Source organism: Ixodes scapularis, unplaced genomic scaffold (genome assembly GCF_016920785.2).
Source record: "Ixodes scapularis isolate PalLabHiFi unplaced genomic scaffold, ASM1692078v2 PGA_scaffold4__175_contigs__length_147842914, whole genome shotgun sequence".
Lineage (NCBI taxonomy): Eukaryota > Metazoa > Arthropoda > Arachnida > Ixodida > Ixodidae > Ixodes > Ixodes scapularis.
The window spans coordinates 99,956,556-99,984,027 of NW_024609879.1; the positions used below are offsets into that span (position 1 = coordinate 99,956,556).

General features: G+C 44.9%; 1 protein-coding gene across 1 annotated transcript; it reads left to right on the top strand.

Moving 5' to 3' along the window:
* Positions 1–9,753: 9,753 nt before the first annotated feature.
* Positions 9,754–10,471, top strand: LOC115317673 (the record flags this gene model as incomplete). The annotated part of the gene is made up of 1 exon (XM_040223211.3): positions 9,754–10,471. A coding segment is annotated over one exon (678 nt), but the record flags the coding sequence as incomplete, so codon positions are not given.
* Positions 10,472–27,472: the final 17,001 nt, after the last annotated feature.

Genomic DNA, 27,472 nt, shown 5'->3' on the forward strand with positions numbered 1-27,472 from the left:
TTCACATATGGAACTTGTAACAAGAACGCGTTCCAAAAATCCAATGGAACGAGGAACGAGCTTTCGTTCATTTTTTTTAGGAACGTGTACAACACTGCTCCTAAGCATTCGATAATGTACCACACCAACGTCTTTTAACAAAGCTTAACGATATTGATATTCATCCTTCTTTTGTTAAGTGGATTTCTGAATTCCTAATTAACCGTAAGCAATGTTCCTCCTTTAACAACGTAAAATCTTCCACCTCTACCGTAACGTCAGGTGTCCCCCAGGGAACCGCACTTGGCCCCCTTCTGTTCCTAATCTATATTAATGATCTCCACCTTAATATAGCTTCTTCTGTGCGCCTGTTCGCCGACGATTGTGTCATTTACCGACCCATTCTTTCATACCATGATTATCATACTCTCCAGAAAAACCTTGAGTCTGTAATCCATTGGTGTGAAAAATGGCAGATGACGTTAAACTTCAATAAATGTAGATCCTTATCATTTTCCCGCAGTTCGCGTGCCTCATCATTTTTGTATTACCTCACTAACACTGAAGTAATAGCATGCTCATCTTATAAATACCAGGTTGTTCATCTCACCTCTGACCTATCATGGACTACTCACATAACTTATGCTATTTCTGATACTAACAGATTTCTCGAATATTCTGACCGTAACCTCAAACTTGCTACACCCTCCGTAAAACAACTAGCGTATAACTACTCTTATGACATAGAAGTTAGAATACGCCTCATCTGTGTGGTCATGGCAGTCCTATATACCTTGCAAATAATCTAGAATCCGTCCAAAACAGAGCCCTTCGGCGTTTTATTTATAACAATTACTCACCATATACCAGCATATCAGGATTACGCCTATCAGTTAACATTGATTCCCTTTCCCTTCGCCGCCGAGTATCAGGCCTTTCTCTCCTCCATCAAATTTTTTGTCGCAAAAGACACCTCAAAGAATCACTGCTATCACCGCCCCATCGTATTTTCCTGCGTCTAGATCACCTATGTAAATTACGTCCAATTCGATCACCAACTGTTGCTTACCAGACTTCCACACTACCATTGGCCATCGAGGATTGGAATTCACTCCCTCATAACATCGTTTCTATGAATGATACTACTAAATTTGTTGAAGCCATTACCCTCTCTTTATCTAACCTACCTAGCTAGCTTACAGTGTTATAATTGTGTTTACTGTTTTGTTTGTTTTTGTTCTATTGCCACCTCCTTGTATAATGCCCCACGGGCCCTCAAGGAAAATAAATGATGATGATGATGATGATGATGTGCAATATACCGCAAAACATTGTTCAATACAAAACTTGAAAGTATAAAACAGAGAGGACGAGGACGAGAACAAGTTGTTGCTGTTGTTGCTAAATGAAAGATGTCCTGTTCCCGTCCTCGTCATCTTTGTTTTAAACTTTCAAGTTTTGTATCTATTAACCAATACGCTCGTTTTCAATTGTAACATTGTTCAATAGATAGCACGCCAATTCTTTTTCAGGCAAAGTGCATAAAAAAAACTCTTTTTTTTTTTTCAATTTTAACTCATGTTTCGGCTTTCAAATCGAAGTATTTTTATTCCCTGGGCTAAGCATTCTAAAAAGGACAGCGGTTCGGCTGTTTTCTCATCTCGACAACTTTTCTGTCGCTGTGCTATCGGCCCGCTACCGTTCGATAAATGAATTCGTTTTGAGGCGAGATGCACGAACAAACCTTTCCCGGAACGCTAATTGCTGTCTTGGCTTTCAAATCAAATCCTTTTTACCTACTCGATTAAGCACTGTTCAACTGAAAAGGGTCAGCGGTCCGACTACGCCCTTCGTCTCGACAACGTTCCTGTCAGCGCAGCCATCTTACTCGTGGGCGTAACGTCACGGAGCATGAAGAAGTCACTCGAGCTCCGAGAAATACTCGGTGTTCGAAGAGCGCGCTCGTGTCAGTCTCCGGCGGCGCTCCTGTCCGTTTAGTGAACCCGGCCACATGCTCGAGTCTCAGCGTATACGTCAGCATTTGTTTCAGGACAAAACCAAAGTCGATCCTTGGTTGGGAAACCGAGCAGGTAAGATACGAATAAAGCGTCACCAATTAGAGATGAACAAAATTGAAAGAGGAAATATATACCATTAACGCAAAAATAATTGTACCAAAAATAGAAACTTGATTTTAAATGTAGATTTAAAATGTTGGCTACTTTATTAACGACGAGAGTTGGGCTAGCTGGTATTCGTTGATCATAATGAAGAAATAATGCAAAAAAAAAACACGGACGCCGTAGAAGAAAAAAGCAAACAGGATGAACGCTGTCCTGTCCGCGTGTTTCCTCTGCTCTGCCCGTGTTTTTTTTTTTTTTTTTTTTGTGCTATTTCTAGTTCTACATTATGTTCGCTACTTTTCTTTTTCTTGACACGAGGCTTTGGAGTCAGGAGTTATCCAAAACAGTACAATGCGAAACGAATTTATAATGGCGTCTAAAAAAAAGGATATAGAAGAACCGCGCAAAGTCGCTCCTAATAGGCGGGCATACACATCGCGCACGCCACTCCGCGCAACAAAAGAGTCCGGTGTTCCCTCCCGCAGCGCCGCGCCAACAAGTCATGTGACACAGCGCCACCAGACGGCAGCGTGGTCGCGCTCCACGGGGAGACATATAAACGCTACGGCTCACCCCGCAGGGCAAAACACATCCAAACACGGCAACGGGCATTATTAAAAGCTCGTACGCCGGCGGGATGTCCGCGAACCCCCCCACCGCGCATGCGTGTAAGCCACGTGGACAGCCACGTGGCACCCCCACCGCCGCCGCCATGACGGTGGACGTGGATCAGAAGAGTCCGGCTTGAGAATGCTCCAGTGGACGCGCTTCCCAAGCAGCTCGGAGAGGAGCCGCGGGACGAGCCAAAACAAGCCGAAGCCAAGCACTGTTTTGAGTCGCGAGCGTAGCCGAGTGTCCGAGAGACCAGTGGGGGGTTCCTTTCTCACGGTTTCTCGCGGCTAAAACGAGGCTTAACGAGAGGACCGCGTGCGTGCGGGGCGTGCTCGGGCATAATATGCGAGGGGACAGAAAATGAAGAAATGAAGAGTCCCGAGTTGTGACGAGAGGCTCGGGCACGCGGTGACTGGGGTAGGGGGAGGACATGGGTGTTGCGCTCCCCCCCCCCCCCCTTTTTTTTTTAGGGCGTTCGCTCTGTCCCCGCCAGGGGGCCTTTGAGACTCTTCTGCATACTCGTCTGGTGCCGAATCCCTGCTGTGCTGTTTCTGGCGCACCTTTGCACACGCCGTCAGTCCATGAAGTCACGGGAAGCTTTCCTTCCTCCGGCCGGCGCGTCTGATAAGCGACGGCGATGCACACTATAAATAATATCAGGTGGACTGCGCAAGCACTTATAGGCGGGATTTAAGCGTGGGAAGGGAAAGGAACCCTCGCAGCGACTGTGAACTGTGTTTTAGAAGTGTTGTACGGTACTTAAACATTCGAGGGGAGACGCGTGTACCACTGCTGCTAGCTCTCAATTTTTCCTCGGTGGTATAGCCACTGGATGCAGTTTCCAGAGTGCCGCATTATAGCCGCTAAAGGAGGATTCACACTCAGCACGTCGCCGCTTCTCTTCATCTCAGTGTGATACCTGCGAGGCTTTGTGAAGACTGCGGCACATTCAATAAGCGCCTCGTCCCGTGCAAGCGGACGAGAGGGGGACGGCACCTGTACAACTTCTTCCGTAGCCCGCGCGCGAAGGAGTGAGCTGTTTAAAGATTGTGGGGATTTTAAGAGGTGCTATACAGCATTTAATTTTTTCCCTCCATGACCAAACATTGTAATAAAGGGTTCGCGTAGCACGGGTTAACTATTAGATAAAATGTGAGAGCAACACGTTTACATGACCGACATTGCAGCATTTCCAGATCATAAATCAAACAAATAAAAACTCGCGGCAGCCAAAAAAAAAAAGGAACTGCGGGGTGTGGGTGTGTGCTGCACACTAGTTTCGCGTTCTTCGTTGTTATGCAGTTTATTCATCCACACATTCGAAGTAGCAAGCGACACAGCTAGTGCGTACAGGCTATCGATGACTTTCAATTTTTTTCTCCGAACTGAAAGATTATTGTCAAAATTTGTCCTTGAAAGCTCAAGAAATGCACGGCGTGGCTATAGGGGTTATGGTGGCCACGACCAACTCTATACTTTGAACCTTGGAAGTAAAGAGTAGGTCGCCTCCAGTGTTACGATAGCTGTGATGATGGTGCTATCGGCGCCATGCTTTGGTAGCGCGAGAGTAAAAGAAGTCTCTGGCATCTCGGACGGCACGTAACGTTGGCCGGCGCGTACACGCTTGAGACGATGCTGGTCTTTTTTTTTTGTTACGCCCAGGATTTACTCGGGATGATTCATAACAAATGGGCAACGAAAGTAAAACATGAACCACCTTTTTCCAGGGTAAGTCCTCGCCGTATTCAGCTTTGCCATGCAAAAAAACAATGGACCTTGGACGTCTTCGAAGGGGAACCTTGAAGACTGGTCAGAGTACATGGGACGCACTGCGCTGTTCTTCGAAGCCAATAGCATTCCTACTACAAAAGGAAGGTCAGTCTTTCTTACGTACTGTGGTGCTAAGACGTACTCAGTTTTTCGAGACATTCTGACCCTCAAAGCCCCCAATGAAGTGACCATAGAGGAGATATTCGGCGCTCTCGGCAACCATTTCACTCCGATACCCTCGCAGTAGTCAGCCGTTGCAAGTTTAACAGCCGATGTCGACACGCGGGAGAATCTGTCAGCGACTTTATTGCCGCACTCAAGAAACTCGCCAAACATTGTGACTACGGAGGCATCTTGAACGACATGCTTCGCGACAGATTTGTCCGCGGAATCAATGACTCCAAAATGCAGACACGGTTGCTTGAAGAGCCCAATTTGACGTTCGAGACCGTGATTCACTTTTTGCTTGCGTTTTAAAACGCGAAGAACGATTCAAGCTTACTGATGAATCAAGGGGGATGTCAAAGCCAAACACATGTTCGTTGCGGAGGGCCTCAACACGGCGAATGCAACAATCCTTGACAGAGAAAAGATCATCCTAAACGTCCTGTTCACACCATGGACAATTCCGAACAGGCGTCTACTAGTCAAGCACCCATGATGTACGACATGTGGTCATTAGAATCTGCCAAGACTTCACCTTCTCTCCTGACGACTGTGGAAGTGACAGGAAAACACTTCGAATGGGAATCGACACAGAAGCAAGCATCTCCATTATCGGACAAAGGGCGTTTCATGATCAATTCCCTGAGCTTCAGTGTGAGCCTTCCGACGTCATCCTAAGTATTTATTGTAGTGGCTTTTCTGAGGTCCAAAGAAAAGTCGCCGTGTCCGTCCGATTCCTGAACAAAGAAGCAACGCTACCTTTGTATGTTGCACGTGATCAGACTCCCACACAACTTGGAAGAGACTGGATCAACGCCCTTGAAATGAGTTTAGCCGATATCAAGGAAGTTGCTCCTGCATCCGTAATGGACTCATTTCTAGATAATCCGAAGAAATCTTTTTGACGAACTTGGTACGCTCAAGGGTGTGAAAGCGAAGATCACCATTCAAAAGGGAGCACATCCCGAGTTCTTCAAACAGCGCGCAATTCCGTTTGCGCTACAGGACAAGGTAACAGAAGAACTGCAGCGGCTCCAACGCGATGGAATTACCTGTCCTGTGGAAACAACCGAGTGGGCAGCACCTATCATGCCTGTTCTAAAGCGCGATGGGCGCGCAAGGATTTGGGGATCGAGATTTTAAGGTAACTGTAAATCCTGCAACCATTTTTGAGACCCAGATTCGAGGATATGTGGGCAAAACATTTGGGTGGCGTGAAGTTAACTAAACTGGACCTGAAAGACGCGTATCAACAAGTAGAGCTCGAGCCCGAAACTCACTCCTAAAAATCAACACTCCACCAGGACTTTTCCAATACATCAGACTACCCTTTGGGGTATCTTCAGCTCCTGCAATCTTCCAGATAGAGACTGAAAATATGCTACAGGACATGCGACACGTCGTCGTATACTTTGACGGCATCCTCGTGACTGAACTCGACGACAAAACTATCTGAAGAATCTCGAGAAAGTACTACAGCGTCTAAAGGAAGCCGGAAAACCCCAATCTAGACAAATGCACCTTCATGGCCTATGAAGTGGACTACCTCGGTCATGTGATTGAAGCAGAAGGACTAAATCCAACGCAACAAAAGGTAGAAGCAGTTGTAAATTCTTCACGACCTGTTGATTTGAAACAACTTCAAAGTTACCTTGGCCTCATCAACTACTACCGGCGTTTTCTTCCGAATTTGTCCTCAATTCCTCGACTGTTGTATGACCCTCTCGTTGCTATAAAACATGGCGATGGCAGCAAGAGGAGGATAATGCTTTTCAGAAAAGCGAAGAGCTGTTGACTTCTGCCCAAATGCTTCAGCACTTCAATCCTAGCAAAGAAATCATCCTCAGCTGCGACGCCTCTCCATATGGAAAGACGGTGAGAGTGCAGGCGAGCTGGTGGTAGCTAATCATGTCTTATTACACCTGAGACTGCGGTGGAAGAAATCGGAAGAACTTTCAGTAGAAGGAACAGACACAGAGAACGTCTCAAACTCAGCTCAAAGGAGCTGAGTTTGAGGCGTTCTCTGTGTCTGTTCCTTCTACTGAAAGTTCTTCCGATTTCTTCCACCGCAGTCTCAGGTGTAATAAGACATGATTATCTCCATATGGAGTCGGAGTCGTTCTCGCCAATCGAGATTGAAGGGGTTGAGGAACGTCCCACAGCCTTCGCCTACAGAAGCTTCCTTCCAGCTGAGAAAAACTACAGCCACCTCGACAAGGAAGCGTTGGCACTAGTTTTCGGAGTGACCAAGTTCCATCAATACCTTTGGGGCAACCAGTTCGAAGCCGTAAGTGATCACGAACCTCTCCTTGGACTTCTAGGTTCTAACAAAGTTATTCCAGACACGGGATCACCCCGAGTAATACGCTGGGAAGTTACACTACCAGCGTACAGCTTCAAGCTGGTCTATCGACCCGGATCAAGCATAGGTAACGCCGATGCCTTGAGTCGATTACCATTACCAGTGGACAAATTCTAAGTTCAGCGAACAGCCGACGTTTTTATGTTGGAACGGGAGTACCATGCTGTTCTCTCAGCTGCAGTCGTTGCACAGCACATTGGGACTGACTCGGTATTGTCACGAGTAAGACAGGCGCTCTTGTCCGGAAGTGATTTCCCAGGACGACCGCCGTAGTCGCCGTTTCGAACGAAACTGACAGAACTTAGCGTACAAAAAGATTGTTTACTCTGGGGATCAAGAGTAATTATTCCACTGAAATTGCAAGAGCAAGTGTTCAACTTGCTACACGGCAGCCATTCCGGAGTAGAGCAGCCACGCCTGGTGGTATTGGTCTAAACGACCGCATCGCGGCTAAGGTCCAAGACTGCCGTGAATGCCAAGAACATCACCGTTCGTTGGAAAGTACAGTCAACTCCATGGCCAGTTCCTGAACGGCCATGGCCGCGTCCTCATGTTGACTTTGGTGGTCCATCCCAAGGGCACTACTTCATCGTCTTCGTCGATGCCTTTTCAGAGTGGGTCGAGGTAATGCCTGTATCGTCACCCTCTGCTGACGCTACACTCAAGTGCCTTCGGAACATCTTTTCTGCGCACGTTGTCGTTTCGAACAACGGTCCTGCCTTTGTAAGTGACAAGTTCATCGAGTTTTTAACCGGGGTGGGATACGACGTATGTTGATTCCACCTTACCAACCAGCATCGAACGGAGCTGCGGAACGCGTTACACAAACCGTGAAAGGGATGCTGAAGAAACCCCCTTCTAAAGATTTTCAGACCAAAATTCATTGTATGCTTCTGACATATAGAACTACAAGACATTCACTAACTGGTCACAGCCCAGCTGAACTGCTCATGGGCAGGAAGTTAAAGACAGCCCTAAACCTTTTGCACACGGACATGCAGAGTGAAGTACTCTTCAGCAGCTGAAGTTATAGGGTACGCTGTGATCAAGGAGCACGCCAAGGGTCTCTTCCTTACCCTGGAAAAACAGGTTTGGCCCGGAATTGCAGGAGAGGTCCCTCGTGAGTTCCTGAGGTTGTTATATAACCAACAAGTATGTCATCTGTGCAGGTGGAATTCAGAGATGGTACTCGTTGGAACCACCATGGGGATCATCTACGAGATCATCGCCTTCCATCTGTGTCAACAGAGAACATGCAGCACAGAGCAACCGACTCCTCCGCTGAACAAAGAAGGCCAACTGGAGTTTCCGCCAGCGAAGACTTTCTAACGCCAAAACAAGGGAGTACTGCCACAGGATCTCCGCAAACGCAAGGAGCTTCATGCCAGATTTTACCAGATTCCATAAAAAGCCCGCAGAAGCGACGATCTATACGAACCAGAAAGCCAGTGGATCATTAAAGGTCTTAGATTGCAGTGATCCCAATTGACGTGTCTTATTGTTCTATTATTGTTCTCCGTTAAAGAGGGAAGAAGTGTTATCATGGTGCTATCGGCGCCATGCTTTAGTAGCGCGAGAATAAAATAAGTGTCTGGCATCTCGGCCGGCACGTTGAGAAACCGTCTGAAAGCAGATTTGAAGCGTTCAAAACGTAGCTACTACAACAATATTTTTGACTCAGAATGTATGAAACACTCGGACTTAATTTGGAAGAGGCTTAGTGTTCTCTTAGGTAAAAAAACAAATTGTACTAAAATAGAATCTTTAAGTATTGATGGAATAGAAAAAACTGGTTCTGCACTTTCAGATGCTTTTAATCATTATTTTGTAAATGTTGGGTCAGGAACTTACTGTAGTGACGCAGGAAATAATATACCAAGAGTTTCTGAGACAATATTTTTTTATCCTGCCGATGAACACGAAGTTCATGCGGCGATGGCCAATTTACGCAACAACAACAGTTGCGATGTTGATAACATAAATATTAAACCTGTTAAACTTGTCATAGATATCATTGCGCCTTGTTTAACACATATTTACAACCTTGCTCTCACATCAGGAATATTTCCCATGGGTATGCAGACCGCGAAAGTAATAGTATTGTTCAAGAAAGGAGATAGAAATTGCATAGGGAACTACCGACCTATTTCTATTCTTCCCATTTCCTCAAGAGGCCTCGAAAAAATTCTGCACATGCGAATTACAAATTTTACAAATAAGCATAAACTTCTAACTGACTCTCAATTTGGTTTCAGGAAATTCAGGTCAACCGAGTGTGCACTCTTACACCAAAAAGAGATAATACTGGACAATTTAGAAGAAAAGTTGTCAACAGTCGCTATATTTTTAGATTTCAGTAAAGCGTTTGACTGTCTTGATCATGGTATTCTTTTAGATAAATTATTTTCATATGGTTTTCGGGGTGTTTATTTCTCTTTGTTAAAATCATATTTTCAAAGTCGTCGGCAATATGTTTCAATCAACGACCATATGTCCTCTTTGCTAGGTATTAATTCTGGTGTTCCCCGGGGAAGCACTCTGGGACCACTTCTATTTCTTTTTTATATTAACGATATTGTAACTATTGACCCTGATGTAAATTTTATAATTTACGCAGACGATACGAGTATAATCATTTCTGATAAAAATTATGAACATCTTGTTACCAGAGCAAATATTGTTCTATCTAAATTAAAATGTTGGTGCGAAATTAACTCCCTCCATATAAATACCAATAAGAGCAAGGCTGTAATATTTCAACTACATTCTAGAACTCAAACAAATGTATTACTTCCTTTCAAATATGGTTCTGATATTATTCATTGTGTTGAAAATGTCAAAACTCTGGGTGTATTTTTTTCTTTTAACATGTCCTGGTCTGAACATGTTAAATATGTTCGTACTAAACTTTCGAAAATAGTTGGAGTAATAAACAAATATAAAAACATTTTACCTACCAATATCAAATTTCAAATTTTTAAATCATTATTTTTCCCCGTCTTAGGATACGCGCATCTGATATGGGGATCCACTGGTTTAACCAACTTAAATTTGCTCCGCGTGCTGCAGAAAAAAGCTCTTCGTGCAATAGCCAATGTTCCTTCGACCTCACCATCATTGCCTCTCTTTGATAAATTTTCCATAACCGACGTGTCAAAACTCTACAGTCAACGCTTAATATTAACGTACCAATCGGCCCTAAAAGGTAAATCCGAAACATTTCTGAACTTCGCTGACCTTCATTTGCAAATTCCAATTTATCGAACCCGTCAAATACATCCATGGCAAATACCAAAATCACGTACGAACTTTGGACATCAAAGAATTAAACATGCACTTCCTCACTTACTAAATCGTATCGCATCGCTAGAAATTTATATCACTTCACTTAATAAAAATAGCATCGTTAACATTGTATAAAAAAAATGCACATTCTATGATTAATTAACATTGTATAAAAATGCACATTCTATTGTTTTTCTAGATTTATTTGTTTATTAAATGATCTCTTGTTGCGTTGTCTGCCATGTAGGGGTGCCAGGGGCTCGTCAAGCTGCATATAAGCAGCTTTTTCTCTTGGTATCCCCCATCATGTGATGGAAAATAAAAGCTGATTTGATTTGATTTGATATACACTTGTAACGATGCTGGTCTTTCTTTTTCTACGCCCAACTTACTCTGGATAATTCATAACAATAATGTGTTCGTTACGAATGCACCTAATGAGCAAATAAATAAAAGAACCTGCCGTTGACGTGTTCGGGCCAACTGTATCGCGAAGTGCACCTGTCGAACAGCCCGTTAAAGACGAAAAATGCCCATATCTTAAATTTTGAAGGCCAAAAGGCTGCTACAACTCTGCATACTCTTTGAAACCGACAGTCAAATGAACCCCCAAAATATTTCTCGTGATCCAAGCTAGCTATCTTATACACGACACTCGATATAGGACGTCCAAGCGAAAGCGAAGCTCTTCGTTCGAGAGTGAAAGCGCCTATTATAACACGCCCGCATGAGGCCGAGTGTGGCGTCCCGTCCAAACCCGGCTCCGGTGCGCGGATCACGTTTCATTGGCATACAAATGAGTTTTTAATACGGTAATCACGGGCCGTTCTCAACGGTCTCTGCACTCTCTCCTGAGGAAGAGGCTTCCAGCTCAGAGATAACTTGGCAAAGGACGAAAGCTGCGGCACCTCTGGCGAGCCATTGAGAACGTCGGAACAAGGCACGTGACTACACACCGTCAGTGAGCACTCCTCCCGTGGAAAGCTGTCACGTGCTTCGCCCCTTCACTCTAATTGGCTCATGGGGGAAGTATCCTTTCACCCACGAGTCCCATCTTTCAATTTTATGCGTGCCGCGCTGGGATTCATATATTATACACTCCTCGAATCCTGCTTCGTCAGGGGCGCGATGTATGAAATCATTTGTATTGCTCGTTTTGTTCGTTGAGCATATAGTCTCGATAATGGTATTAAGAGTAAGCTGTAAACAAGTTAATTGACGTTATGAGAAGCCAAGACGGAAGTACCGTATTAGATCAACAACGCGCACAGAGCTCGAGGACTCAAACTTTGCAGCGACTTACCGTGAAATCGGGTCTTCAAATAAAACTCGATATGAAAAGAGCCTTCCCCGAAATGTGGTATGTGCTACGTGCGCTCTCTTGACATTGTGTAGCTATTGACTGAGCCAATCGACCGCCGAACCCGCTCAACTATCACCTCAGCTTTTCGGTTTGTCACTATACCCGTTTTCACCTCAACAAAAAAGGACGTTTTGCTCCTTGTTCATACGCCAGCGAAGTAGTTCTTACAAGATTTGGTTGTTGGAGGCAGAAGCGATGCTTTTGGCGTTTGAAACGTGTACGTCTTGATAAGGTAACATGTATCTAATCTAAAATGCACCAACATATATCTCAATTCTCAGCATAAAGAGGAAAATTAGTAATGCTCCGCGGGAAACCGTACTTTTTTTACTACGGTTCTTGAGGTGAAAACGGATATAAGGGATTGGGAAGGGGTATGCGCAACGCAACTCTCTGAAGTCACGCCATTGCGGGGATTTGCTCCTGTCGACACAACGCTTCACGCGTTGTGTCGACAGGCTTCACGACAGGCCTTTGCGACAGGACAGGCTGTCGCAAAGGCTTCACGAATTCACGCGTATATGATTCCTGCACACGCGCAGTGCCCCCACCCTGCCCCCACCCAGGGCCGTAACCAGGGGGGGGGGGGGGGGGGTTAGGGGGTTCTGACCCCCCCCGAAACTTTTTTTCTGGGTACGGCCCTGGTCGGTGCACTGGCAGCCAGCCGATTTTAATCTCCACCTCTGCGCACGCGCAGTGGCGCCGGTCGGCTACCGGGTACCCAACCGGGACCGGTTCTCCGGTTTGCTGTAACTCTCCGTTATATGCCACCGATGCACATGATTCATGGGCGAAAATAAGACAATAGACACTTTCAAAATGGCCGGCGTTGTCCCCGAAAACCCCCCTGCCCCCCCCCCCCCCCCCCCCCCCCGAAATTTTTTTCTGGGTACGGCCCTGCCCCCACCTCGTATTGGCGACGTGCGCGAACGAAAACGTCGCTGTGGTCGGCCTTCCATGATTGGCCCAAAAGCTGACTATGACTTCGGAAAGGGTACACCATCGACGGAAATAAGAGGAATGAAAGAACTTTAATTTTGACGGTGTTGGCAGTGCTCCTTTGAGAGCGCAATGATTTCAAGCTTCCACCATGTTAATAAGAAACACCATCGAACTTGTTGTTTGCAAGGTAATGACGTCACAAGGGGGAACCATAGGAGGGCGCCACCAAAACATCTCGCCGCTAATAGGCAGGTGTGGGCTTGTTTGTATAAACAGCGTGTTGTGGTATAGTTAGGGCTTTACCGATAGCGCCAAAGCCCCCAGAGAATGAGAGATCGCGTGACGGCGTTAGCTAAAAGAAATGAACGCATGCCGAGCGCTGCATTTATTTTTCTCAGAAACCAACTTGCCTGCATTCGCCATGTTTAAGGGCGATGTTTAGCGCGCATGCTCAGAACGAGCTAACATTAATAAGCTGCTGAGACCGAGAATCTTCATGGTGCGGAATGCACGCTGCGAAAGAACTGTGGAAGCTCGCGGTCAGCACGTGCTCTGGAGTCGCGCACACAAGTATGGCCGCCAGTTAATACTCCCTATTAGCGGCGAGATGTTTTGATGGCGCCCTCGTATGGTTCCTCTCATGACGTCATTACCTTGCAAACAACAAGTTCGATGGTGTTTGTAATTAGTATGGTGGAAGCTTGAAATCACTTCGCTCTCAAAGAAACACTGCCAACACTGTCAAAATTAATGTTTTTACATTCCTCTTATTTCTGTCGATACGAAATCCTTTGCTGACGTCAAAGTCAGCAGTCGGCCAATTGTGGCAGGCCGACCAAAGCGGCGCTTTCGATCGCGTACATCGCCAATAGTGGCAGAAAGTTGCCTGACACAGTTATTCGGAGGCATTGACCATATTTACTAAAGAAGCCACCGTCCAATGACGAACTCTTTCACCCAAGCTGGTGTCACACATATGAGGACATTCCACCACGCTCATAAAGTCACACACACAAAAAAAAAAAAAACTTTTTTTCCGTAGATAGTGGGACGGACTTCGTTAGCTGTAATACGGGAACGATGGCCGCCCACAGTCCCCACTCTGCGGACGCACGGACCTGCAAAATCTCGATTCTTTAGCACGGATGCACCTGTTACATGGCGCCAGGCCGACCAGCACTGCCGCGCAAATCCGCATATTGACGTTTGAGTGGGACCGACTGCGTTGCGGCCGCTTGTGACCGCTCACTACGAGGGAGCAAATTGACGCCATCAAACGGGTAGCCCTGAAGCCCCTCCGTTCTGCGAATGTTTTGAACCTCATTCCTTTATCAGGGGCTTGAAATACCCTTGACAATGGTATAGGCGACCATTTTTCATAGACAGTGGGTAGATATACCATCGCGGACAATATAAGTTAAAACACCCAATCCGGCTTTTCTTTCTTTTTTTTTTTTTTTTACGTCTGTGACCAACAGGGTACCCTCGGACCTTGCGGAGACACCCGAGACACAAGCTCTATCATCTCTCGATTTCTCGAAAAGACCGATGTATGATACCTCAACTTTACATTCCATCCATAGATCGGAGGACCACAGCCCTTTCAAACACCGGTACGCCGAACAAGTATGAAGTGTTTAGGCTCATATGTTTTCAGCGATAGTACAGTGTATACACTCCAGTAGATTGCTACACCTCAACAATGTCGGGAGGGCAGCAGTGCACTCAACAATCATGAACCCTCTCGGTCGCCAAAACCGACGCGAACCCGTCGGCGCCCAATGTCCGCAGGAAGCAGCAAGTTCCAGGAGAGGTCCAGATAGTCTCTCGAGGCAACCCGACACCGGAAGAAACAACGGCGGCTTTTCCCGCCTGTACGTCCCTCCGGACGACTTGAAAGGAGAACCGAAAACACGGGGTATGCCCAGTCGAGTCCCGTCGGACCTTGTGGAGTCACCCGAGACTCCTTGGGCAGACCGCGACCAGAGGGGCATATCTAACGAGCGGCCATCCCAACGACACAAAAGGGGGAGACACTCCCGAACTGCTGGCGCCGTCTTTTGGAAACGGGATGCCCTCTGTGAAGTTTCCGATTACCGACGGCGCGGCAAGTCATGTGAACCCTTTCTCGAGCATATATATCCTCTGGCGGAAAACGATAAACTCGGCTCGGAGTGTTTACTTCTAAGTTAAAAAAATAAAATTAAAGACGGTCGTGAGGATGAAGTAATTGAAAATGCCGTTGCCGATTTGTGCTCTCTACACCGTTTAACATAAAGTCCGACCGCAGCGAGAGCTACAATCAAGCCGCGCAAAAGTGCATTGTCATGGCGCTCGTCGTCATTGCTTGTGCTATATATCCCCGACTACACCAATCGACCACAGTAAATACACCGAGATACTGCGTTTTTTGTTTGTTTTTTTATTTGCGCGATTGTGTTTTGGTGATAGCAAACGGACAAAGACGAGGAACGCGGGGACGATGCACTTTTGTCGCTGCCTGATTGGCTCTATTGGATCGTAGGGTTGGCTCCGGCCGGACTTCTTTGCAAACGCCACCAGGCGGCCACGCTCTAGTTTTGACTAAAGTTCCTTGATACTTCTTTTACAAGTAACGACAAGCAACACAAATGACAAAGCACATTCCGCTGGAAGCAAATGGCGGCATTCAGTTCAAACCTCTGTTGAGCTCCACCATTCGCTTCCTAAAACCTGCACCGTCACACAGTCGGCGCTTCAAAGAAGGTCGCTACTTGTAGGAAGCTCTTATCTAGGGACTTTAGCCGGATTTCTTTGCAAACGCTAGCAGGAGGCCGTGCTCCAGTCTCCGACATCTCAGCCAAATTTCATTTCATAAAAGAAGGAATGAAGCCCACTCTTGAAACGTCGATGAAACATTTAACCCAATTCTCCAGGTGAACGCCTAAAGGACCAAAAAAGCGCGAGATCCGTTAAAAGTTTTCGAATATTCTTGTAAACCAATTTGTTTACTCCAAGAGGTTAAACCGTACGGCCGAAGGCCCTCGCTGAATCTCCAACTTTGTCGTCCGTGTAGCATTTATGGTATCTATCACCGGTGACATAAGCGAGCTCGACAGGCTTGCAAAGACGGAGGGACCGGAAGTCGCTTGGGGGCACAAGCAGTGGTTCATGTTTGTAAACAGAAAAAGGGTCTATTGGCAACGTGAGCGATCAAAAGCGTCGCAGTGGTAGGGCCTGCCACGATTGGCCGAATGCTGACTATGACGTCAGCGAAGGATTTCTCATCGACGGAAATTAGAGTAATGTATTAACTTCAATTTTCACGGTGTTGGCAGTGTTGGTTTCAGAACGCAATGATTTCAATCTTCCACCATACAGACACAGGCAAACTTGTTGTTCTGAAGATAATGACGTCATGAGAGGAAACCATAGGAGGGCACCACCAACACATTTCGCCGCCAAAAGGTCAGGTTACTGAAAGACATTCTAGAATCAAAGCGAACTGGGTCTAGAAAGGCTGAAGTCACATGACCTGAGGTCATTCGACCTGACGGTCTCAAGTCCTGCCTCACGTGACGTCAATTAATAAACGACAAGTTCTCGTCGCCACGTGGCGTGATGCAACCTGAATCGGTGCATAATTATGTACCGATTAAATTTCCTCGCTAGATTTATTGGGAAAGCGCTTCTCACGTCGTGAATGGCGTGACGCGGCGTGAGGCGGTCTGAATTCTTGTATAACTACTTGCACACCGATCCCATTTCCCCGCTAAATTTAGCGTAGCACTTTATGCGCAGACTCATGGACGGAGATATTTCTGGAAGTAGGGGCTTTCCTTTCTTAAAGTTTAAAAATCATTAAATTGTTTTTATAATAATTATTAATTTACACCATTTCACCTATACGACCGGCTGCAGCGGATGCTACGAGATATCAGAGCCAATCAAAGGCAGCGTGAACTACCGTGCTTTCGCTGCTGATTTTTCTTCGAATTCGGCGGTGTTTTTTCGGAGTTGTATTTGGTGGTGCTGTTTGATATTAATTTTTGGTGTCCGACGAAAAATCGGGGATTATCGGAATTCATGTTGAAGACGATACTGGACGGACAGTGAACTTCCCAACCTTCGAGGAACAAAAGAGTACCTTTTGGGGCCAACGTACGTTTCAGCTAGTTGTGATAACTCTAGAAACGTCTTTGAATAAAACAAACAGTTTTTGTAATTCCTTTTTTTTTTTTGTAAAAACAATAAGAGAGTGGAATTTGCTGCCGGAGGAAGTGGTGAGCACCTTAGACAATAGTGTTTTTTTGTTTTTTTATTCCTCGGCTGTATAACTAATCGTGCGGACACGTGACCATTTTGTGTTTTTCTGCGAGTGTGTGTGTTATTTCCTGCCCGTCCTACGATAATGCCCTCGAGGCGCTGTAGGCATTTTGTAAAATATAAATAAGTAAATAATGCACGTGGCCTGAACACTTGGAATACGTCCCCGTACCATTAATAATAAAAAAAAATATGTGTGGTTCCAAAGAAACAATTGCAGCTTCGAGGGGCGGTTCACTGGGGGTGGCGTTCCGGGAGAGCTGAAAATAAAGCCGTACATACAAGTTTCGTGAAGCTTGAGATTTTCGCCTGCAGGTTACAGCTGGAATTTGGGGTTTATTTGCGTTCCGGACGAACTGAAAATAAAGCTGTACATACAAGTTTCCGCCCGTAAAGCTTGAGTTTTTCGCCTGCAAGCTACAGCTCGAATTCGGGGTTTATCGGGTTTTTTTTTTTTTTTTTTTTTTTTCGATTTCGATTAAACCAACTTGGGGGTTTGAATTTTAGGTGTTTATCAATACTTACCGAAAACACGGAACCCTCCTCATAACCGTGTTCACCGCCTTCTTGAAATCTCTTACGACGAGAGTAGTGAGCCTCAAGTAAGAGTGTGTTCAACCGCTCGCCCGGGGTTTCGGTTTATGGGCGCCATTAAATTGCTAAAATTTGCCGTGAGTGTATGTGGCAACGGGTAGTTTTTCGGCGTAACTCCGGTTATAAACAGCTCTGGAGATGCGTGAATATTTTACGTGAAGACTAAAGTAAAACTTTTCTTTAGACACCATTTTTGTTCCGATTGGATAAGTAGTTTTGAACGCGAAAAAGGGTATAATCTGCAACCTTTAACGCCACCATTATATTGCAAGCGCTCTCCGTGGTTTGAGTTGAACACAGTCTCACTTGAGGCTCTCTAAACCAGAGAAGACACGCTGACGCCATCTACGAGGTGGACCCTAGTACTGTATTTCCCTAGAGCGAAGGTTTTGCGGCATTTATGAGGTAAAACGTACCTGCTACTTATTAGAAATTGACGTTTATAACATTGCCTGTTTTCGAGCCAAGAAAGAAAGAAGGATGTGACAGAGGACTTTTCACTCGCGGTTCGTTGAATTCGTGAGCATCTTTGGGACAGTACTGCTGCAAACGGAGCAAATAACGAAAAAGTGAAACTGATCTATACGATAAGGCGGTAGTAAACGGAAAGGTGTACACATGAAATGTGCCAACTGCTAGAATGGTTGAGCAAAAGAACACTTGACATCGTGACCCTAAGTTTAAAGTTCTCAAAATTCTAAATGTCAACTGTCGGAGTTTAATAAATAAGGTGCTAGAGCTTGAGCATCTGATTTCATTATATTACCCGAAAATTGTAGTCTGAACTGAAACGTGATTGAATGACAAAAGTTTTGACAGTGAATTTATCCCGCCGAAGTAGAACGTTTTTTGTAAAGACAGAGATTCAAAAGGAAGGGGTGTTCCAGTCCTCTATGACAAAGATAGTAAGCTTTTGAGAATGAATGATATTCCTGATGTGGAAGCAAATTTTTGCAAAGCATATTGTCATAACAATTTGTATATCTTTGGGGCGGTGTATGAACCTCCAAATTCACTACTATCTGTCCTAGAGAACTTTCAAGATTACGTAACAAAGCATGTACAGTTGAACACAAAAGTTATTTTCTGCGGAGATTTTAACTTGCCCAATATTGACTGGCTTAATTTTTCAGCTGGTGCTGTATACGTAAACTTCTGGACATTTCCTTTACTTTTGATTTTTGTCAAGTCGGAAATGAGTTTGCTAGAGTACAAGGTGACTCCAAATCAATTTTAGATCTTGTATTTGTGAATGGCGAAGTTGTAAATAATTACGAGTATGAAGTTGTTAATAGTATTCCAGACCATAGAGCCGTGCTTTTTTTATTACTTAACATAAATATGCAATCAAAATTGAAGGAGTCTAGTGTGTTAAATTTTGCACAAGCGGATGTTGTTTCCATTCTTGACTTGGATCTTGAGTTTAATCAATTTCATAATTTGTCTTTATCTGATGGTTGTAATACCAATTCAATGTGGTTTTATTTTCAAAACCTTGTTCAGAACTGTATGTCACGCTTTGTTCCTAGTAAAACTATGGTGCCTGGATCGGGTCCTTGACTGGTGTGTTTAGCATCCTATCCCACCCATACATCAAAAGTGGTCCCGATGTGGCAACAAATGACGCGAGTGTCATGCTGTTGCCTGTCGCGATCCTGGCGGTTGGCCGTAGAAATGCTGGCGAAAAGCTCGAGCGAACGTGAGTGTCGCTGTCGTCACGGCGTCCCTTTAGGCGTCCCAACTCCCGCTGCTTTAGCTTCCGTGAACTGTCACAGTGGAAAGCGACCTGCAGCAGAACAGGCACCTGCTACATACACCACAGCTGGTGGGACGCCGCCAGGGTCCCGACCGGCGACAGCATGACACTTCTATGACGTCACCAGACGGAAATCGAGGGACCATTTTTTTGACCGCGGTAAACACACCAGTCGAAGACGCGCTCCAGGCACCATAGTAAAGCTAAGAAGACCAACCTTTAAAATCCTTGGATATCACGTGACTCGATACACTTGAAGCGTCAGATTAATTGAGCAGGGAAATCTTATCGAAAGAATGGTTTCTCTGCGATCAAGAGCACAATATTGAAGTTGTCTGGTAAATTAAAAACTCAAATGTTATCAGACAAATTTACTTACTACAATGTTACACTTGGTCAATTTATTAGAACATCTCCGGAAAAGTTCTGGAGACACATTAAGCCGTCCTCTCTTATCACTAATACGTTTATTTCTGAAGGACTCGTTATCAGTGATAAAACTGCAATTAAAAATTCGTTTAATGGTCATTTTAAATCTGTCTTTACAAATGATAATGAAAAAGTGTCAAGCTGTAAAATGCATAAAAGCTTGCCTAGTATTTCAGATCTAGTTTTGAGTGAGAGGGATTTTAATATGTTACTGAATCTAAACGAAAAGAAGTCTATGGGGACCTGGTCGCTTGCTTAATGAATTTTTTAGGTGGTACGCAGAATGGGTATCTAAGTTTTTATTTCTTATTCATGAAAAATCTTTGTGTGCAGGCTCTCTCCCTGAGGACTGTAAAAGGGCCAAAATTAGACCTTTACATAAATCTGGAAATAAGTATCTCGTTGCTAACTATAGACATATTTCGCTTACTTGTACGTCCTGCAAGCTACTCGAACATATTATTTAAACCCCTGTTTTTTTTTTAGTTTCTTGAAGAGAATACAGTTCTAACCCAAAGGCAACACGGTTTAAGGCGTGTAGGGGGCCGGAGACTCGTCAAGCTGTTCCTTTGCAGCTTTTTTCTCCGGCCTCCCCTTCATCATTGATGAGAAATAAAACTATTATTATTAATATTATTATTATTATATTCCACAATCACACAGTTAGTGGAAATGACACATGATTTTGCATCATCCATAAATAAAGGCGGTCAGATTGACGTTATTTTTTTTAGATTTTGCGAAGGCCTTTGCGAGAGTCTCGAATAGCAAGCTAGCTACCAAATTACGAGAAATCTTTAAAAAAAAAAAAGATCAACTGGTAGATTGGATTGTGGTGTGCCTTCCTAATAGACATCAATACGTAAATTCTAACAAGGCCGCTTCGAATAGGGTGATTGTTGACTCGGGGGTTTCTTTAGGATCAGTTCTGGAGTCTCTTCCGTTTTTGTTATTCATTAATGACATTGTGGACAATATATCTGTAAAACTTAGGCTGTATGCTGATGATTGTGTGGTTTATTACGAAATAAATGGTTCTAGTGATCAGTATAAGTTAAATGAAGACTTAAGTCTGATTAGTAACTGGTGTAGCTCTTGGCAGATGTGCATAGATTATGAAAAAAAGAGTTTTTATGTATGCTACTCACAAAAAGGAATCCCGTCCAGTTTAAATATAAAATAGGAAGCCACAACCTAGTAGAGGTTTCAGAATACAAATATCTGGAGATTTGGATTAACAACCACCTCAGCTGGAATGAGCATATTGATTACGTTACTTCGAATGCACTTCGTAACCTCTTCTTGTTTAAAAGAACTCTGAAATACTCCATCTCTGAAACGAAATTACTCGCGCATAAAACTATGATTTGGCCTATATTAGGATATGATAACGTCATCTGGGACCCATTTACTAAGTGAAACTTGGCGAAACTAGACAGAATTCAAAACAAAGCTGCTAGGTTTATTCTTAATACCTATGGTAGGACATCAGTACACAGTCTTGTCCAAGGAGCTGGCCCCCAGTCAATGACAAAAGAAATCGGGAGTGCAGATTAATATTTTTATATCAGAATTATTCATGGGCATTTTAAAATTAATATGCACGCGACTGCATAACTTCTTCACAAGGCTACTCTAGAAGACAAAAACATAGTCTATTCAAAGTTCCATTTATGCCTCGTAATGGAACGGGTTTCCTCGAGGAACGGTGGAATTAGGATCTCTTGATTTGTTTGTCGCGCGTTTAGTATAATTTATTGTGTTTTGCTACTGTGTGGTGGAGGATGTGAGTGCCTGTATAATTGACCTTGTGTATTATGTTTCATTATGTTTGTATCCGGCCTGCTATGATCTCCATGTGAGATTAGCAATATTTCTAAGTAGATCAATAAAAACGCAAGTATGTGAGCGCCGCAAGTGTGCAAAGCAGTCTTTATCTGCTCAGCAAAGAAGAGTCGGGTAAAAATGACACTCGGGTTGTCCGTGTTGCTCGAGAGGCATACAGCGCGTACGCCGTCCGGGGGCCGCTTTACCGGCAACCCAAAAAAAAGAAACTAACAGACAAGAGCACGGGTAAGACGTCCCTGGCCACTGCAGACCTCAAATGTGATGAGCGTTGCCACCCGGGAACAAAGGGAAGGGCGACTGCGCACCGCCGCGGGTTGCCCCGGATTGCGCCAATAAGGCCAGAAACACGTTCGCGTTCCCGGGATGGCACCGACAGACAGACGATCAGCGTCAAACAAGCGGAACCCAGCTTGCTTCCGACCCCCACCCTCAGCCGCGTCAACACGCCAAGCAACCCGTACCCACGCACACTCCACTCGTCACCGAAGACTTTTGTTTCTACGCCGTCAAACAGCTTCGCCCCAAATCACGTGACAATCTTCCTTCCGAGCGTCGAAGGTCTATATCGAGAAAGCACGTAGAAGTCATCAAACAGTTTTCGGGGAAGTCACGTGACAGCTCCCTTTCCTCTTCGTTTCCAAGCGGAGGTCTGCTCTGGGGATAGAACGAGTAAAAAAAATATATCGGCGTAAAAGTTGGGCCTCGTCAGTATAAAGGACGCCGGAGCCAAAACTTGCCGAAGCACGTCCTTCGGAAAGTTGCAAGTACGATGTATGTTTATGACTTTCGCGCGGCGCCTTGAACTTTTCATAATGACGTCGATGTGTTGTTCGCGCGCGTCGCGGAGTCACGGGCTCGACGTCGTCGTCGGAAGCGCGAACGTAGTCCAGCGCGAGTTCCTCGCCTCGAGCCGCGACTTGAACTGAGGGCAATGCCGTGAAAGCGTTTCCTTTGCGCGAGAGCACGTGCAAATGAACAACGAGATCAAGTCACACTGACGGCAGCAGCTTTGACAGTGTTGTATTGGCGACGAGATGTTCCGGTCGTACCCCATGGTTGTTATCTTCGACGTGATGACGACAAGGGATATCGATTCCAGCGATAATTTTGATTGTGTGTTAAAAGAAACAACAACAGCAACGGTGGAAGCTTGTTGTCATGGCGTCCTTAATGCAACACCTTCAAAGTTGGCAGTCTGACATTAAGTATTATTTCTAGGCAACCACAGCGACGCCGTTAGTTGCACACGTCGCCAATAGCATTTAGTGCCGCCTTCATCACCATCTACCTCCCCCCCCCCCCTCCTTTTCGCTAAGGGCTCACGAGCCAGTATACCTATCCTTTTAAACATTCAACGATTGAAAACATATTTTAATCAATCGATTACTAAGTACAATACAGAGCATAGGCGTGCAAAATGGGACATCTTTATTATGTTAAGTGATGGTACTAATTCATTGCGTTGCTTCATTTAAGAACACACGGGACACTTTTTTTTTTCTTGAGATAGAACAGAATTCAAAAATTGCTTAGGCTCCCGCCCAACTCCCGCTAATGAAGAACACGTTCACAAGTGTCAGGTGTCACCGTGCCGACACGTGGTCACGTGACCTGACGGGGTAAACTTCCCCACTAAATTTAGCGGGAAAACGATGTATGCTCAGTCTGTGACATTGTATCCGTCCGCGCCGTTACACCACGAGACCTTGAGTTTAGTACATCTCTTGAAGTGGTATTGGATTCGCTTCTCGCGTACTTGCGAAGGGCAAACAGCCGGGACTCTGTAGAACACACTTCCCCTTCGCCTGATAGGATCACCCTTTTGAAAATTTCTGCCCACGTCAAAAGAGAGAGAGAGAGAAAACATATTATACGTTAAAAGAGGGTAATTCAATTAATGCAAAGGTGCATGCGAGCTGGACAAGAAATTACTCTAGTCCAGCTCGCTTGCAACTTTGCATGAATTGCATTATCATCATAACTTTTAAATACAGGCCGTTCACCCTTGTTGGAGTTAGACTGGTCTGGTGGCAGCTGTTAAAACCCGTTTGATCTACTCACGTCAAGCTCCTGGTTAGCGCTGCACTGGGAATGGAGAGGTTCCTGGTTAGATACCAGTACCAGGCAAATTTTAATTCGTGCCCCAGCCACCTAGCTGTGTTTAGAGATTTGTGTTTGAACTTTTTCCCCCTTCTCCAGCGATTATTATCCCTGGAGAAGGGGTGATTATCCCTTCTCCAGTGATATATTATTGCTACGTTAAACCAGCACTTGAAATAAGGAAATTATTTTGGAATAACGTTATCTTTCGCGTGACAAACGCCAAGGCACGAGTGGGACGCGACCATTATCGAACAAATTTCCTAAACTCATTAACTTTTCTCTTGTTTACTTTGTCTTTGCTCGCGTATAGCAATTAGAAATGTGTACCGTCGTAATATAGTTTCAGCTTTCCTAACCAACTTGCCTGCGTATGCTCACTGCTTGCAAGTCATTCCTTGCCTTTTTGTTTTTTTCTTTTTCAGTTACATACGTTCGCAAAAAGAAATAGAAAACTACAACATCGAAACGCGTTGATGCATTGCAAATCTCAACATTTATGACCGTTTGTTTTCGTTGGTGTTTGTTTTCGTACTTCTGGAGGGTCATTACGGCGCACGTCTCTCGGGGCCTCATGCAAATGGTCGCCTATATACAAGTCCTTTCTTTTCTCCGTGCAGACCCTGTGGTAATCATATCTCTCTAGTGGCTTGCCTTTACTTCCAAAATTGCGAGTCAGGAAAAAAAACTCTCCATATTCGTATGTCGTAATATCAGCATGCTTCATCGACAAAAAAAAAAAAAAAAACGAAAAAGCTTGCAGTCAAGCAATGGAAATGCTCCTTTATATCCGCCATTTGCCGAAGTTATTGATTACGCTTTGCCGTGTTGTCGCACTCTGCTCGGAATGTTTTCCAAACAAACAGACGTGTTGCTGCGTTAGAAAACAGAGCGCTTGGAAAACGAACGGCGAATGCATCCGACCCAACACAAACCTCGTTTTCCAATCTCCCTCATTCTTCCTTTATTTATTTTTTTAAATATTTTTCTTAAACACTCGTTATCGTACGAAACTACAGACTAGGTAGCGGCGGCGGAAATCGAGATCGGGGTGACGTCAGAGTGCCGACGACTTGTTAAGCCCCACCCACGGGACTTTCTACATCGCCGATTGGTCAAGAATCGTAACGGTCTTCTTTTAGGCTTATGTCGTTTAGGAAATTTGTTTAAAGTATTATATAAAACAACTATGGTAATAAGGTTTCTTTTTTCCCCTTTTTAATATTGCCGCGGCAAACAAATTGATACCACTCGTTTATAAAAAAGAAAGGAAGGAAAAAAAAAAAGCAAGCCACTTTTGCTTTCTTTTTTTTTCGTCTGCTTGTCTTCAGGCGGCAGCCATTTTTGAGTGCGCTCCTTCGAAGGCAACGGAGCCAACCGGAAGAGAGAGGGGGGAGGGGGATGGCTCCCTATTTGTCATCGCTTCCTCGTCGATTACAGTCATTTTCGGGAGGGGAGAGGTGGTGAGGGAGGCGCAAAACCTCGCGTCTGTGTGTGTGTGTGTCTATGCCGAAGAAACCAGCCCCTTCCCGCAGAGTCCCTCAACGTTCTGTCGCGCCACCTAACGGAGGTCGGGGGAACAAGGCTGAGCGAGGGGGGCGCTACACATGCAAATGATGCCAGCGCCAAGATGGATGCGAGGCAATGACGCGCGAAAGGGCGTGACTCCATCGGCTCACATATTTCGCTCGCTCACTCCTTTCCCATCCCGCCGATTCCCTTTTTTTAAATTTTGTTTTATTTAATAAAACTATTCTTGTAAGCGTTTGAATGGCGACTACCGTTATTAGAGGAAAGGGTTGAAAGAAGCTAGGGAATTACGCTTCGTTTTTTCTTTCCCGATCTTTTTTTTCTAGTGATATTGTGTAGGTTTAGGAATGGTTCCTGTCCTTTCGCAAGGGTCTGTGTTCCTTCCTTCTTCTGTGGGGAAACCGGGACCTTGCAACAAACACACCAATATCGGTGGAGGTTATTATTTTGAGTGCGTCGTCTTGCCCTCGACGTTTTATTCTCCAACGGGAGAGTTTCGGGGGTGGAAGGGTTGGTGGCGAAGCCATATTTTGTTGGTGTGCGTCTCACCTGTTTTCTTCCGTTTTGGAAAGTTGCATTTGTCTGCTAGCGTTAGGCTTAGTGGCAACGAGAAGGGAAAGTGGCGCGCTACGCTTTGGGCGCATTTGCTTTGTGTTATTAGCGTTGTTTGAGACGAGAAAAATAGACGCTCCCTCTGGTTTTTGTCTTTGCATTCTGTTGTGCTTTAGAGACTCGCCCTTTTTGTGTGGCGAGTAGATGTGAACCCGACGTGGCGCTGAGTGATAGTGTCGTGGTAATATTGTCTTGAAAGGGGTAAAACTTTTTTCCGAGGGTAGAATTTCGAGAAGACTGTCGTCGCCGCGCGTTCACGGTTTGTTTCCTGTATCGTATTTCTTTTTTTCTGTGCCTCCGCAAACACGTGAAGTTCTTCTTTTGTCTTTCTTTCGCGAAGGAAGGCGTTGTCATCGCAGACTAGAGGGGAGCCTTTGACAGCTCTTTTGGGCACGAAGGGTTGTTTTCGGTGATGGATGTTTCTGTACGGAACCCAAGCCCATGTTTCGCCAAGATAATCTTACCGTGCTTTTTTTTTTCCCCTGTTCCCCTTTTCCCATTATTTTTCTCTTTTCAGGACTCTATGTGTTCCAACCAGTATTCTCTCAATGCATGCGTATATGTTTTTGTTTTTATTCATGTCGTGTTTCTTTTTTTCTTCAAAAGACTGTAACGTTCCGTTAGGCTGACAAAGTCTCGTGAGATTCCTTCGGGGTGGTGAAAGTTCATAAAAGTACAGTAACCTCAAAACACGCATTGTGCATGTGTAGCCTGTAGGCGTGTGTGTGTGTGTTTGGGGGGGGGGGGGGGGGGGGGGGGGTACGCGTGTGCGTCTGTATGTATGCTTTTGGTTGCGCGTATATTTTTGCAGGCGGCTGTCTGACCATAGCTGCTAAGACAGGATGTAGGCTGCTGACACGGCGTCGAGCCAGCCATACAAACACTTTAGAAAAAAAAAAAAAGGGGGGGGGGGGGAGGGGGCAGCGGGGGCTTGAGTCCCTATGGTCGTTTCTCCGGGGTTTATAAGCCCCCGGATAAATTACTTTTTTGTTTGTTTATCTTAAATACTGTAAACGACTTAATTTTCGCGAGGACCTAATTTTTGCCAATCGCCTACAATTCGCGAAAAATAGGTCCTGCGAACAAATCCGGTAAAATATAAACATAATGAAATCAATATTGAGGTCCTACCGCGTCGCGAAAATTAGAACCCGCGAATTATTCCAAAAGTTCAGCTTTGACCTAATCGCAAAAAATTCAGCCCGCGAAAAAAAAAAAAAAAAAAGTAGTTTGCATACAATTTTACTTTTTTTTTTTCTTTATGTGCGTGTTCAGTCTTGGATTAACGTCACTATAGTAAACAGCGGCCACTTCGCTTGAATTGCACAGAATGAGTTTTAACCCTATCAAATCTGACTTACAGGATCTCAACTCGAACGCCGCTTCCTGTTCAACTCGAAACGTTCAACTGCAACTCTTCACTCCAAATCTGTTTTTCGCGTCCGCAAGTAAACGTTACAGTCAATCTGGTAATTGTTGTAACCGATCTTTCGGGGTTTCTCGGTAAGTGCCAACCGTCGGAATTCCTGTGTCTGAAGTACAGTAAATCCAGCCTGTTTCACGACGTTTTACAACGACGAAACTTAGACGACGCGGTCCCTTCGACGCACAAAGTGTAGCCGGTAGCTACGGCCTAAACTCTGGGCAACTCGTACCCCGGACTAAAACCGGTTTTCCCCCCGTCTCATACGTAGATT